The sequence below is a fragment of the Pseudophryne corroboree genome, chromosome 9, assembly GCF_028390025.1.
Source record: "Pseudophryne corroboree isolate aPseCor3 chromosome 9, aPseCor3.hap2, whole genome shotgun sequence".
In the NCBI taxonomy this organism is placed as follows: Eukaryota; Metazoa; Chordata; class Amphibia; order Anura; family Myobatrachidae; genus Pseudophryne; species Pseudophryne corroboree.
In genome coordinates this window covers 111,330,352-111,346,396 of record NC_086452.1, presented here as the reverse complement: position 1 = coordinate 111,346,396, position 16,045 = coordinate 111,330,352, and the positions used below count along the sequence as shown (strand labels likewise).

Here is a 16,045-nt window from a genome sequence, read left to right as displayed (position 1 = left end):
CTGATTGCAGACAGCGGTGGCGAGGAGCCTGAGGTGGTCTGAAAGGGGTATTACAGTGTTTTAGCTGTATATAGTGCCTCTGAACTCCCATTTATATGCCTGCTAAAATGTAGCACGTTTCTGAGCAAGTAGAAACAGAATTGTACCCAACAAGTTTGTTCTGATGCCCTAGAAACATCTGTCTCTATTACCCTGGGTCCCCACCCTAGAACCAGGTAATATAAAAAGGAAAATACAAAAGTCTGAGTAATATTGGCACTAGATGCATACAATCAATCATTACATAGCTCAAGAAATCAATAAGATTATCTTATGATGCTGAAAAGATTTCTACCATATGTTGCATATAAGAGGAAGAGAAATACATGAAATAGCCTTATAATATAGAGTACATAGGTGATCCAATGGGTGTAGTAGGGTATGCCGGCGGCCGGGCTCCCGGCGGCCAGCATACCGGCGCCGGAATCCCGACAGCCGGCATACCGACAGCTTGGCGAGCGCAAATGAGCCCCTTGTGGGCTCGCCACGCTATCGATTCTCCCTCCAGGGGGTCGTGGACCCCCAAGAGGGAGAAAAAGTGTCGGTATGCCGGCTGTTGGGATTCCGGTGTCTGTATACTGTGCGCCGGGATCCCGACAGCCGGCAAACGGAAGACCACCCGATCCAATAATGAAAGTACAATTCGGCTTTTGTAACACTATAAATGGGAATGAGTTTGATCATTTATTGTAGGCGTACCCCTTTAATAATGGGGTTACTTCAACTTCGCTTTAAAAAAAAAACCTTGGGGTCTGCCTTTAGGAATCCTCTAATAGGTTTCACAGAAGTGGTTTCATCTTGTTTGAATACTCCAGTAAGTAGAATGACACGTGTATTACCTGTAAAAAAAAAAAAAAAAAGCCAGTAAAAAATACATAGTGGAAAATCCCAACTGTTGAGGTGGAAACGGCACCGTGGATAAGATGAAATGAAATGGGGGGTTGAAATAAGCCGCAGATGGGTCTGAACGCTTCAGATTCCTCTTACCTGAATTTTAGTCGTTTATCAGCAGACAAAGATTCCGAAAATCAAATGGTTCTCTTGGAGATCATACTGCACAGACCAAGTACCAACGCGTTTCGAGCTCGAAGTATGAAAGCCGTTTTGTAAACTTTCTTTAGGAATTCTGACATAGTTCAGCACATTGGCTATGAATGAACAGGTTCTGTGGGCACAGTTATCAAAGCTTTTCTCAGCAATGGTATATATGACACTAACGTCATATTACTATTAAGCTGTTACTTTGGCAAACGAAGTCTGTTGGCCTGAGAAGCACCAGAGTCTCCGTTGTAACACCCTGTGGGTTCTGTAAAATAAAAAATGTTATGACATCACCCCCACATGAAGTTTGCTACATTATATTGCGTTTTGACATACAAACGTAATCTTCGATTAGAAGGACATTTTGACTCATTGAAGCAATAAAGCCACAATTTGACAACATATAGAAAAGTATGTGTGTACAAAGCTGAATAATACACATGATATAATCTGCGTGTTTGTACTTGACTAGATATGTCCACCATGCTTTTTCACTGCTCTGCAATGTTTTGATATGTCGGTGTTACTGAGCAGGCAGTGTTTGAGTGACAGCTTTGCAAACCTGTTATGCAGAAATACACAGCATGAATCATACCGTACATAGGGCTGTTTTTTGACCTGTTTAAGATCCCATCATAGAAACTACCCAAAATATGTGGGGGGGGGGGGGGTTCAGCTACCTGATGCAAGGATGAGGGGTAATATGTAACTTGCATTAACTACAATGGAATGTCCTAGCAACACTGATGGTACATATGACAATTATTTCATTTTGAGATCTTTTATGACCTTGAAAAAAAATACCTCTTTGATGACTGAACCCGGGGAAAGCTAATATCCATGAGATGTACACTTCATGGTGTACACTTTCCCACAGACCTTCTATCCGTCCTGACCCGTCTTCAGCTTCTCTGCATGTTCCCTACACCTGTTTGTTTCTCTCTGTCTCCCGTTCAGCTCCGTGGAGTGTATGGAATTTTGTTTAGAAGTCATACACATCCTGCCTGAGATTGTTTCCTGTAACCATCTGCCTCTGATAGATGCATCAGGAGGTAGCATGGGATACCTGTGGGGAATGAGTAACGGTCCAGCAGCAGCAGACATATCCTTAGGAGTCTAATCGGCGCAGCATTTAGTTACGTGGCGACATTTAGAATAAAAAGTAAAGAAGAGTTTGCTGGTTACAGGGAGACGTCCGCATAACTGGATCAGAGTAACTTCAAATGTAACAACTTTTACTACTTAGGTGGTATAAGAAGAGACGGTAAGTGTGCTATGTTTGACACTTTCAGTAAACTTTATGTATGAAAGCAGATAACATAGAGAAAAATCTTGTAAATGTAATGGTGTACACACACGGTGAGATTTTCTTACGATTTTGACTAATATAGTCAAAATCGTAAGAAAAGTTAGTGCAGATCGCAAGGTGAAAGTCACCTTGCGATCCCGAAACGATGCCGATGTGCGGTCCCGCGCGGTCAGCATCGCAAGCATAGATAGACTGTGCAGGCAAGTCAATTTTGACTATCTCTATAGAAGAGATAGTCAAAATTGACACTTAGCCAAAATCACACATGTTGGTGCATACACACGGAGAGATTTTGACTGAGAGATTTTGACTAACTTTTCCCTTGAACTGGCAGTAGGAGATTTTGACTAACTTTACCAGAGATTTTGTCTAACTATGCAAGAGATTTTGGCTATGGGAGATTTGGGCTATGGGAGATTTTGACTATCTCATTTAAATAAGGGGATGAGTGTCATATATAGGACGATTTTACAGGGTGGCTGGTATTTAAATAGCTAAAAGTAAAAAAAAAAATTTTTGCGTGGGGTCCCCCCTCCTATGTAAAACCAGCCTCGGGCTCTTTGAGCCAGTCCTGGTTGTTAAAATACAGAGGAAAAAATGAGTAGGGTTCCCCTATATTTAGACAACCAGCACCGGGCTCTGCGTCCGGTCCTGGTTTAAAAAATACGGGGGACAAAAGACATAGGGGTCCCCCGTATTTTTCAAACCAGCACCGGGCTCCACTAGCCAGGGAGATAATGCCACAGCCGGGGGACACTTTTATATTGGTCCCTGCGGCCGTGCCATTACCCCCCCAACTAGTCACCCCTGGCCGGGGTACACTGGAGTGAGGACCCCTTAAATCAAGGGGTCCCCCCCTCCAGCCACCCAAGGGCCAGGGGTGAAGCCCGAGGCTGTCCCCCCCCCATCCGTGGGCGGTGGATGGGAGGCTGATAGCCTTTCAATAGTAATATTGTTCTTTACAGGTGGCCTACAGGTCCCAGCAAGCCTGCCCCAGCATGCTGGCACTTGGAGAACCACAAGTGCCAGCATGCCCGGACATAAAGGGCCCGCTGGCACCTGTAGTCCACCTGTAAAGAAAATATTGAAAAAAAAACACGACACATTCTTTAAAAAATCCTTTATTAAACTGGGTCTTCACCTGGGGGCGGCGGCCTTTAAGCTCTTTTGCATGGCCGCCGCCTTCTCAGGGCTTCCGGCGTCTTCACCTGGGGGGGCGCCACCTCCCCAGGGCTTCTGGGGTCTTGCTCTGGCGTCTTCACCTGGTGGGCGGTGGCTGCCAAGCTCTTTTGCATAGCCGCCGCCCATCCAGGACTTCCACGACGTCTTCACCGGAGAGTCGGCGGCCTTTAAGCTCTTTTGCATGGCCACCGCCTTCCCAGGACTTCTAGCATCTTCACCTGGTGGGCGGCGGCTGCTAAGCTCTTTTGCATAGCCGCTGCCCATCCAGGACTTCCACGGCGTCTTCAGTCTTCAGGAGCTCTTCTCCGCTCCTCCTCCGCCGTCGGACTGAAAGCCGCTGCCTCGCGCTGACTTATATAAGTCAGCGGGAGGGGGCGGGGCGATGACGCGGCGAGCCGTGATTGGCTCGCGGCGGCCATCTTGAATTTAAAAAATGACGCTGAGGCGCCATTTTTGAAACTGGTACTGCTCCGCTGCCAAACTCTGCAAGATAAAGGTAAATTTCCCCCGCCCGCACCGCTGCCGCAACCCGCCGCCGCCCGCACCGCCGCCGCCCACACCGCCACCGCAACCCACCGCCGCCCACACCGCAACCCGCCGTCGCCCACACCGCCACCGCAACCCGCCGCCGCCCGCACCGCCGCCACAACCCACCACCGCCCGCACCGCCGCCGCCTGCAACATCGCTATCGCTGGGAAAAATCGCTGGCCTCTTAAAGTATTAGCGATTTTGACTAACTTTTGCAGCGACATAGCCAAAATTGACTTGCCTGCACTGACTATTTTTCCCAGCGATAGCGACCTAGCGGGGACGCCCATCGCTATCGCTGCCTGTATACACACAGAGCGATCTGCACTAACTTTCTGAGCGATTTTGACTATATAGTCAAAATCGCTCAGTTATATCGCTCCGTGTGTATGCACCACGCAAGCACACTCATTATGTGCATGCAATGCCAACCTAGCACCTGTCGCATAGTGAGAATCGGGCATAGCCCGAATCTCACCGTGTGTATGGGCCTTTACTATTTCGCCATCACCATACCAATGAAAAATTATTCAGCTGTTACTAAAAAACAAGCAGCGCACTTCTGTGACTTATCATTTTTCTAGATAGTCAGAAGATTAAGTGCTGGTGTATGTACATACCTGCGACGGCTGCAGCAGTGTACCTAGCCAGAAGGTAAGACACAGCACAGCCGCACTAGGCTGATGGGTTGTGGGTCTTGCACGGATCAGCAGAGTGGGGAGTATTCTTTCTCCCTTTCTGATGGCCAAGACATGGTACATCTCACCCTGTATTTTAAATCTCATTTGTTCTAGCCTCCAGACTGTTTTAGAAGTCTGTGTTGCTTTGCTCCAGAGAAGTCTTGATAGTGACTTTTGTCGTACGATCATTGGGCGCGTTTCAAATGTTTATCGTGGGTCCCTTATCCGCATGCAACCCCTGACAGCTATTCAAATGTTGCTGCTGATGGGCGTGAGATTTTAATTTCAGCTCGCTACCCCCAGGGGTGAGACAATTTGGGCGCAAAAAAGTGACCTGTTTGGGCACACGTTCGTTTAGTTGGGGTTTTGCCGCTTTATGCGGCTAAACCCAACTGATATGAGCGCGATAACGGGGGACAATTGAATATAGCCTGTCACTTTAGATGGGAGATCGGGCGCTATTAAACAATTGAATCCCCCCCCCCCATTGTGTTCAAAACCATGGCAGAAATGTTTTCTGCAGCTGTACTTGTATCTATTTGAAAGCTTTTTTTTTTTTTTATAGACACAACAGGCCTATTGAATCCATTTATAAATACAAGTCTCCGCATAATGTTTTGTTTTGTTTAAGCTGCGCAGACGCGGGCCAGTCTTAGACCTCTGCGCACAAAGCCCAATTGGTTTTCATCGACCTCATCTGCAGTCACTGGTATTTTTTTATTTATGTATGTTTATGTAGATCACCACTTTTTCCAATAACCATTCAAAGTGATATAGGGACCACTGGCAGCTGTCCTGAGACCAGGATTTATCCTATTAATAAATCCAGTTTTGTCTCAGAGTAAAAAAGAGTGATTTGAGCATTTTTTTCTGAGTAGACCATTTTGTCTCTTCTGAGACCAATGCTATCAGACTTCTGCCATTTTCAGTGTTGTAATCATTCTTTGACCAGCTCTTTCATTGTGAAGTGTTCTAAAGAGATTGCAAATATAGATCGTCCTTTGTGCTAAAACTGTTTGTTTTGGGTTTCCGAATGTGCAGACACACAAATCATTTTTTTGCCAAAAACAATTCATTCATATGGACCATATCCTTATTTATATTATAATTTATTAGCCGACTACCTCAGATGGACTCATTAGATATCTTTAGTGACATTAGTAAGAAATGTAGTTTGTTCTTAGAAACAAAATGGCCGCCCTCCTGCAGTGTGTGGGAAAAGAGTGCACTCTCTGTATATGTGGGGCAGCGAGGCAGTTATTTGCCTCTGTCGGCATTTTCTAGTTGCATTGCACTGAAGATGCAACCTGCATCAGAGGAGAGAGCGTATATGGCGGGAGGCGCTGGCAAGAGCTCTTCTGCCTGTGTATGTTCTGTAAACCAACAATGAGACAGCTGGTTTGCAGCTGTGCACATCATCCTGGGAACCTTCGTGCTGGACATTTACTCCAGATGTTCTGTGAAATAATTGCGTTGGAGGGTGCCTGTTTTTGTAACGGACACCCTGTCTGAATCTCTCATCTCTCAGTTGTCTCCCCCTCTCCTGTTACATGTGTGTCTCATATGCATATTTTCCTTCCTTACTAATTTTTCTAACTTCTGTTTTAATGACCAAGGAAGTGTTTCTGTTTGATGCACACACCATACATGCCCCTCATTCAGTGCTGGTGTTTATTATCCACAATACATTTTTTTTCAGATACAGTCTGTCACTAAAACTGTTTATAAAAATATATTTGTAATCCACTGGAATTCCATTAGAAGGACATTTTCTCTGTAGGAAATCACCTGTCTGCACATGTATAATGGGTGCTTCCGCTGAGGAGATATTTTGTCCCCTTCTGTGCTTCTGCAGACCCCTCAGAAGAATACCCAGTCCTCAGAGTTCAGAGGGTTCTTTTTTTGTGTGCAACCAACTCTGTCATGCTGTCACACTTCAGTTACACGCATTCTAAATGCGGTAACCATTGGCCCTCAGAATTAAATATCATGTAGTCCAAAATAAAGCTGCAGTGTGATGCGGGAGTGGTAGCAGCCTGGCAGAATCCTTGTTCTTGCTGGGTATGTTAGGCCCTTCCTTGTGGATGCCCCAATACTTCAGGCTTCCATTTCAGCTCTCCACAGGGTACACAAGAGAGCACATTTACTATGCAGGCATGGGGAAGGATACCTTTATTAAAAGACATAAGACATTTCCTACAATGGAAATGCCTTTTAAAACTGACCACCTCCTTTTTTTTTTTCTTACTAATAATTATCTCCTTCTTTTTAATGTTTAGGGAAGGCATTTGATATTACCTATGTGCGTTTGAAGTTCCACACAAGCCGGCCTGAGAGTTTTGCTCTATACAAGCGGACGAGAGAGGATGGTCCTTGGGTGCCTTACCAGTATTACAGTGGTTCCTGCGAGAACACCTACCAAAAAATCAACAAGGGCTTCATCCGCACGGGGGAAGACGAACAGCAGGCTCTGTGCACTGATGAGTTCAGCGACATTTCTCCACTCACAGGCGGGAACGTCGCGTTCTCTACTCTTGAGGGGAGGCCGAGCGCGTACAACTTTGACAACAGTCCTGTCCTACAGGTATGCCGGATGGCTTTCTATTTTATTGCGTGTGTTTTTGAGGTTTTATATGAGGTTTATTATATCAGATTATAAATTCTTTCATAAACTGTAGTGCCAAAGCAAAGTTCGGTATGAGGTCATCATACCAATAGTCAGGATCCTGGCTGTCACAATACCGACGTCGGGATCCCGAAAGGGCCACCATACCGACGCCAGCATATCAGTGAAGTAGGTGATTCCCCCTCTATGGGTGTCATGAGAATAGAATATAACCTGTGGCGAGCGCAGCAAGCCCGCAAGGGTATTCATTGCGCTCACCTCCCTGCCGGCATTCCACTGCTCGGGATGCCGATGTCGGGATCCTTACGTTAGGCATCCCCGGGTGGCGGGATCTCATACCGATCCCATATGTTCCGCCATAAAGTGCACATCACTGGCTAATAGAAAAGTGACATCCATGTTGCTGTCTATGCCACAATGTCTAACTCGGTCGATCCTTAGCAGACTGCATTTTTTAATTCTTTTACCATTGTTGAGAATCACTAACACTCAGAAAAACTTAAAAAAAAACAATAGTTAAAAGGCTGATTACATCCGCTGATGTCTTTGATATCTCTTCCCAAAACTACAGTAACAAGGCCACATTTCTTTCATGCTTCTTAAATCCGTCTACTCCCTCTCCTGTGACGGTGTTTAAGAAGGAATCTTAATAAAATGAAGGCCAAGCATCCTGTATCGTCTACCAAACATGATTGTAGACAATACACAAGGTTGCCTGCCAAATGTCCTTCAAATGCATTAGCAAAAGGGGTAGCAAGTGGGCAGTATTTATGGCTAGAAACTGAAATGAATACATACAGTACATTCGAGACATATCCATTGCTGTATATGCTTCTTTATAGTGAATTGGATAAAGGTGCGGCTGATATACAGGAGGCAGGGTATAGTAACTCAGAAGAACGGCTGGTAATTGGCGGAGCACCGCAGGGCTCAGTTCTGGGTTCCGTTGTAATGTATTAGTGGTAATGGTTGTAGTCTACAAAGCGAGATGGGATTATTTATTATTGCAGTTTAATTCTATTGAAGGGATAAAAAGTGCAGTAGTGGGTTACAGAGAATCGGAGGACGGACAAAAGTGCGGAATCTGAAAGTACCCATCTGCAGAGTAGCTCAAAAGTAAATAAAAATTATCTTATCTGTTTTTTTTTTTGTATTTTTAAAAATGTTTTTACTGCTTAAAGGCTAGTGTGTTTACGTTCTGCAGTAAAATAAATTCTATGATAGAACGCTTAAAATAAAGGCGGTTCTCAGTGGACATCACTACTTATCAGCACTGATTTTAGGCAAATAATGTAGGACTTGATAATGGAAATGTCTGCGTTTAGGGGGTGCTCCAAATTCTGCAAAAACAAATACACATTTTGGGAAAATAGAATTCATGTTGCAAATATCCTCGATAAAAAGCTGTGTTCCGGGCTGGTGATCCTTGCAGTTGTCCTAGGCTTGTGCCCCCTTGTTTGGATTATACCCCATACTGTTTCCAAAAGCTCAGCACTTGGTGTCATAGTAGTAGGTTATCCAGCAAAGTATAGTCATCGGGCGCACTGACTAACATGCCGTCTCTACTTATCTTTTTGTTCTGCAGGAATTTGTGACGGCCACAGATATTCGTGTAACTCTGAACAGACTCAATACGTTTGGTGACGAGGTGTTCAGTGACCCCAAAGTGCTGAAGTCTTATTACTACGCCATTTCTGACTTTGCTGTAGGAGGCAGGTGAGTGTGTTGCTTTTTTTGTTGCTCACTGCAGCTTTGGATCTCTTCCCGACATTCTATAGGATACAGCTATGGAATGTACTGCAATCCTTTGTATGGTTTCGCATAACTCGTTTGAAGTAATGAGCATTTTTAGAGGCGATTCAATTACTTTGGCTGTCGTGATGTTTAGATGCCTAAACAATTAGTCACCACTCAATTGTTTATGAACAATTTATCTCGCATGTCACGCCCAAACAGTGTTTATCCGCATAAAACGGCTAAATTCATATCAAGTCCTGCTATGGGCATCCAAACTTCTGTTAAGATTCACAAAATGCCAACTTAGCGCACGTTTCTCCTTGCACCTCAGGCTACAAGGAGAAATGTCACCTCCGCGGCTAACGGCATTTAAGCGGAACAACAAGTGAATGGCTCCGTTGTGCCCCCCCCTAGTGGTCACAGCGGAGGAAACCAGTTGAATGGCCCCCTATGTGTGAGAACAGCTTGACCATGGTCTTGTACAGTGAGTGGGCGCGCTATTTTATCTGATTTGGTTGCATAGCAACAACTTGGACTTGGAGTAGTACGGAGGCCTGACCTAACTTCCTGTATCTGGAATGCATGTATTCGTTCCAGTTGCATGCAAATATCTTTGGCATGTGGAACATAAACACATTTCTTCTATTGTCGCAAACCTTCATAATTATTTTTATAGATTAATTTGCTCCTGCTTTGTAGGAAAACATAAAATAAGTAACAGAAGTGTCTCCACAGAGTTCTAATAAAAACATTTATTTTGCTGTGATCACGTCTTAGTGGGCAATTTTTCCAGGTCATAGCCTCCTCTGCATAGCGTGCACTGTTTCTCTAGATTACAATCACAAGAGTGTTGTTCCCTCATGGCAGTGATAAATGAGCCAGTATTAGTAGGGTGTAGTTCATTTTCAACTCCTCTGTGTAACATTTATGTGCGTCATCCATGCTCCTTCTCTCATTTTCAGGTGCAAGTGTAATGGCCATGCCAGTGAATGTGTGAACAATGAGTTTAGCAGGCTCGTTTGTAACTGCAAGCATAACACATTTGGTGTTGACTGTGAAAAATGTTTACCCTTCTTTAATGATCGACCATGGAGGAGGTCAACTGCCGACAGCGCCAACGAGTGTTTACGTGAGTAGCCTTTTTCTTCATTGATATCGATAGTGCTCCAATTGGACTTTGAATATAGCAGAGGGATCATTATGTATGTTACCCACATTAGAATTAGTCCTTTTTTATCCAGTTCTCCAGGGCGATTCAATTGCTGTTCCACACGTCTGCCTCTAGATGGTACAATTCAATTGTTGCTTTGTTTGGTAGCGCATAGCCATGGCAGGGAGACATAACACTTTTCAGCTTGCTGCCTCCTGAAGTGTGTGTTGGGGCTTATTCACACATTTGCGCAAATATGTGTAACGAAGATCTCTGAATTCTATTATTATGTGGAATTTATATCTGGTTACGGTTATCATTCAGGGTGCTGGGGGAAACAAATGCCTTTTTTTCTTGCTTAGAAATACCCCTCCCTTTCGAGCACCTGAAGGATATCACTAAGCTAATTGAGCATCTACCAATATATATGTGTGAAATGTGTGATAAGTCAGGAATTTGGGCACCCAAAGCAGTACATTAGAGTGGCTAAAGCAGTCACATATGGGCGCACATGGATGCCACTCGCATCCGGGAGGGTGGGGGGGGGACAATTGAATTCCGTTAATGGGCAACCATTATATCAGGGATGGGGAACCTTTGGCCCTCTAACTGTTGTTGAACTACACATCCCAGCATGCCCTGCAGCAGTTTAGCATGGCCAAATAGCAAAATTGCTGGTATGTGTAGTTCAACAGCTGAAGGGCCAAAGGTACCCCACACCTGCATTACATTATAGTGTCCAGTTTGGTCTCATATGTAGGTGGCCAAATTATAGAGATTTAGGGGTCTATTCACGAAGCAGTGAAAAGAGTAGAGAGGCGAGTCTGTGGAGAAGTTGCCCATGGCAACTAATCAGCTGCTTTGTACAATTGTATAGTATGCAAATTATAATTGTTACTTCAATGCTGAATGGTTGCCATAGGCAACTTCTCCACAGGTTCACTTCTCCACACTTTTCACTGCTTCATGAATAGACCCCTTAGCCTTTTAACGGTCAGGCAGGATATTGGGCTGGGAAATGCCCAATAATGTAGTAAAAACACAGAATTTGATAGTCTTCTAACTGCATTTTTTTTTTACATAGGATTATTAAAAGTTGGGCAAACGTTTTGCCAGCCCTCTACTGTGGGCAAACATCTGTGACTCCTTAAGTCTCGGGCAGTTTGGTTCTAATTTCAATTGATTTGCTGTATGTAATGTATCCTCAGGGAAATCTTAATTTCACCATTCTTGTTTATGAACATACAGTAATTAAATGTATGCTGTTAATTGTATTTTCTAGTTGAGTGGCCAAAAATACAGACAATTCTTTCTTTAGTTTCTTTGTTTTGGCCCTTTACCCTGGCTTTAAGCTGCGGAAGTCCAAGCAGGAAGAACATCTGAGTTTACAATTCTCATGTGCCCAAAAAGCAATGTAGCAATGTGTTCTAATAGAATACACACCAATAAATGTGTGTATATTTCTAAATATTCGTATTACTGCTGTGTGCGGCGTTTGGTATCCAGTAATGCTCTTGCTAGGCAGCCGCGATGTGTGTACTGTGTCTGTAAAAACCATGCTTCCCTGAATTCAGCTTGGAGAGACATGCAGTCTGAGACTTTAGGGTATGTTAATCACACTGGCATAATGGAATTAGCACTATTTATTTTATGTATGTATTCAGTTATTTATATAGTGCACATACATTACATAGTATTAAACAGATATTTAGTCATTCACATCTCAATCACTGTCCCAGAGGAGCTTACAGTCTATGGGGGTCATTCCGAGTTGATCGCAGCCAGCAACTTTTTGCTGCTGGTGCGATCAACTAATCCCCGCCTATGGGGGAGTGTATTTTAGCTTAGCAGGGCTGCGAACGCTTGTGCAGCCATGCTTTAGCTAAAAAAGTTTTGTGTAAAACAAGACCAGCCCAGGACATACTTACCCTGTGCGACGATCTCAGCGATGAGGGGACGGCTTTGACGTCACACTTCCGCCCTCCGTTCGCCTGGACATGCCTGCGTTTTACTTACCACTCCCCGAAAACGGCAGGAAATGGTAAGGTGATGCCCAGGAACGCCCTCTTGCTGTCCATCTTCTTGCGGTTGCTGCTGCGACGGCTTTCTTCGTTGTAAGCGTCGTTGCATGGCGACCTCTGTCTCTGGGCAACGATGCACGTGCGCCATCTTCCACGCACACACCAGAGTCAACTGGCAGAAGCAAATCAATCTAATACGCTTTTGGATTGTGGGAGGAAACCACACACACACACACACACACACACACACACACACACACACACACACACACACACACACACACACACACCTCCATAGGGTTAGAGCCCTGTTTGGAATCAAACACAAGATCACAATTCTGTGAGATGGCAATGCTAGCCACTGTGTCACCATGCTCCCCGATATGTGTACTTGTGTCTTAGTGTTATTTGGTCATGCAGAGACAATTATACATGGGAGTAAGAAATATCTACACACAGTTTTTAAGGAAAAAGTCTATAAAGCGTTGGTCTTTAACTTGCGGTCCTTCAGCTGCTGTGGAACTGCACATCCCAGCATGCCCTGCCTCAGTTTTAGCATGCCTTAATAGCAAAACTGTGACAGGGCATGTAGGGATGTGTAGATCCACAGCAGCTGGAGGGTCGTAGGTTAAAGACCCATACTATAAAGGATGATCATCGATTTGGTGTGACACCTACCAATGGAGTGGATGCTACAGTAGTTATTATTTTACGGAACTTAGGGGGACATTTACTAAGCAGTGATAAGAGTGGAGAAGTGAGCCAGTGGAGAAATTGCCCCATCAACCAATCAGCAGCTCTGTATCATTTTACAGTATTCAAATGATAGATTTTACTTCAGTGCTGATTGATTGCCATGGGCTCACTTCTCCGCTCTTATCACTGCTTAGTAAATGTCCCCCTTAATTTAAACCAATATCAGCTCAGCCGTGTGCTTGCATCTCTCGCTATTTTATATCTGTCTTATCTTTACAGCGTGCAATTGTAATGGTCGCTCCCAAGAATGCTACTTTGACCCCGAGCTGTACCGTTCTACTGGCCATGGCGGGCATTGTATGGGCTGTACGGACAACACCGATGGGCCAAACTGTGAGCGCTGCCGAGAGAACTACTATCGTCAGAACAGCGATGAGTCCTGTCTGGCCTGCAACTGTAACCCTGTTGGTATGTGAGACTTTGTATTCTCTTTATGCAGCATCTGTGGTGGCTCCTGTTGAAGATTTACCAGATGTTGCATATGTCATTACATACTGTAATCGTGTGTGTCCACTTCTCTGACTGAAATTACAATGTTTTCTCTATCGTCCTAGTGGATGCTGGGGTTCCTGAAAGGACCATGGGGAATAGCGGCTCCGCAGGAGACAGGGCACAAAAAAGTAAAGCTTTAGGATCAGGTGGTGTGCACTGGCTCCTCCCCCTATGACCCTCCTCCAAGCCTGTTAGATTTTTGTGCCCGGCCGAGAAGGGTGCTATCTAGGTGGCTCTCCTAAAGAGCTGCTTAGGAAAGTTTAGCTTAGGTTTTTTATTTTACAGTGAGTCCTGCTGGCAACAGGATCACTGCAACGAGGGACTTAGGGGAGAAGAAGTGAACTCACCTGCGTGCAGGATGGATTGGCTTCTTGGCTACTGGACATCAGCTCCAGAGGGACGATCACAGGTACAGCCTGGATGGTCACCGGAGCCTTGCCGCCGGCCCCCTTGCAGATGCTGAAGTAAGAAGAGGTCCAGAATCGGCGGCAGAAGACTCCTCAGTCTTCTAAAGGTAGCGCACAGCACTGCAGCTGTGCGCCATTTTCCTCTCAGCACACTTCACACGGCAGTCACTGAGGGTGCAGGGCGCTGGGAGGGGGGCGCCTTGGGAGGCAAATGAATACCTATTTTGGCTAAAAATACCTCACATATAGCCTCCGGAGGCTATATGGAGATATTTAACCCCTGCCAGAATCCGTTAAGAGCGGGAGACGAGGCCGCCGAAAAAGGGGCGGGGCCTATCTCCTCAGCACACAGCGCCATTTTCCCTCACAGAAAGGCTGGAGGGAAGGCTCCCAGGCTCTCCCCTGCACTGCACTACAGAAACAGGGTTAAAACAGAGAGGGGGGGCACTAATTTGGCGATATGCTTATATATATATTAAGATGCTATAAGGGAAAACACTTATATAAGGTTGTCCCTATATAATTATAGCGTTTTTGGTGTGTGCTGGCAAACTCTCCCTCTGTCTCTCCAAAGGGCTAGTGGGTCCTGTCCTCTATCAGAGCATTCCCTGTGTGTGTGCTGTGTGTCGGTACGTGTGTGTCGACAGGTAGGAGGACGATGTTGGTGAGGAGGCGGAGCAATTGCCTGTAATGGTGATGTCACTCTCTAGGGAGTCGACACCGGAATGGATGGCTTATTTAGGAAATTACGTGATAATGTCAACACGCTGCAAGGTCGGTTGACGACATGAGACGGCCGACAAACAATTAGTACGGTCCAGACGTCTCAAGGGTTTTAAAACGCCCGTTTACTTTAGTCGGTCGACACAGACACAGACAGGGACACTGAATCCAGTGTCGACGGTGAATAAACAAACGTATTCCTTATTAGGGCCACACGTTAAAGGCAATGAAGGAGGTGTTACGTATTTCTGATACTACAAGTACCACAAAAGAGGGTATTATGTGGGATGTGAAAAAACTACCATAGTTTTTCCTGAATCAGAAAAATTAAATAAAGTGTGTGATGATGCGTGGGTTCCCCCCGATAGAAAATTATGGGCGGTATACCCTTTCCCGCCAGAAGTTAGGGCGCGTTGGGAAACACCCCTTAAGGTGGATAAGGCGCTCACACGCTTATCAAAACAAGTGGCGGTACCGTCTATAGTTAGGGCCGTCCTCAAGGACCAGCTGACAAGGCTGGAAAATATAATAAAAAGTATATACACACATACTGGTGTTATACTGCGGCCAGCGATCGCCTCAGCCTGGATGTGCAGAGCTAGGGTGGCTTGGTCGGATTCCCTGACTAAAAATATTGATACCCTTGACAGGGACAGTATTTTATTGACTATAGAGCATTTCTATATATGCGAGATGCACAGAGGGATATTTGCACTCTGGCATCATGAATAAACGCGATGTCCATAACTGCCAGAAGATGTTATGGACACGACAGTGGTCAGGTGATGCAGATTCCAAACGGCACAGTATGGCCGTATAAAGGAAGAGGACTTGTTTGGGGTCGGTCCTTCGGACCTGGTGGTCACGGCAACTGCTGGAAAATCCACCGTTTCTTACCCTAAGTCACATCTCTGCAGAAAAAGACACCGTCTTTTCAGCCTCAGTCCTCTCGTCCCTATAAGATCATATCTGCCCAGGGATAGAGGAAAGGGAAGAAGACTGCAGCAGGCAGCCTATTCCCAGGAACAGAAGCGTTTCACCGCGTCTGACAAGTTCTCAGCATGGCGCTGAGACCGTACAGGACCCCTGGATCCTACAAGTAGTATCCCGGGGGTACAGATGGGAATGTCGAGACGTTTCCCCTTCGCAGGCTCCTGAAGTCTGCTTTACCAAGTCTCCCTCCGACAAGGAGGTAGTATGGGAAAAAATTCACAAGCTGTATTCCCAGCAGGTGACAATTAAATTACCCCTCCTACTACAGAAAAGGGGTATTATTCCACACTATATTGTGGTACTGAAGCCAGAAGGCTAGGTGAGACTTATTCTAAAAAATTTTTTTTGAACACTTACAAA

The 16,045-nt window shown here is 45.2% G+C and overlaps 1 protein-coding gene across 1 annotated transcript in view; it reads left to right on the top strand.

The window, feature by feature from the left end:
• The window catches only part of LAMC1 (laminin subunit gamma 1), a 198,625-nt gene that overhangs the window by 108,782 nt on the left and 73,798 nt on the right, over positions 1-16,045 (top strand). The window contains exons 2-5 of the mRNA XM_063939765.1: positions 7,060-7,364; positions 8,992-9,122; positions 10,106-10,272; positions 13,290-13,478. Coding sequence (XP_063795835.1) covers positions 7,060-7,364; positions 8,992-9,122; positions 10,106-10,272; positions 13,290-13,478 — 792 coding nt within the window. The remainder of the gene's footprint in view (positions 1-7,059; positions 7,365-8,991; positions 9,123-10,105; positions 10,273-13,289; positions 13,479-16,045) is intronic.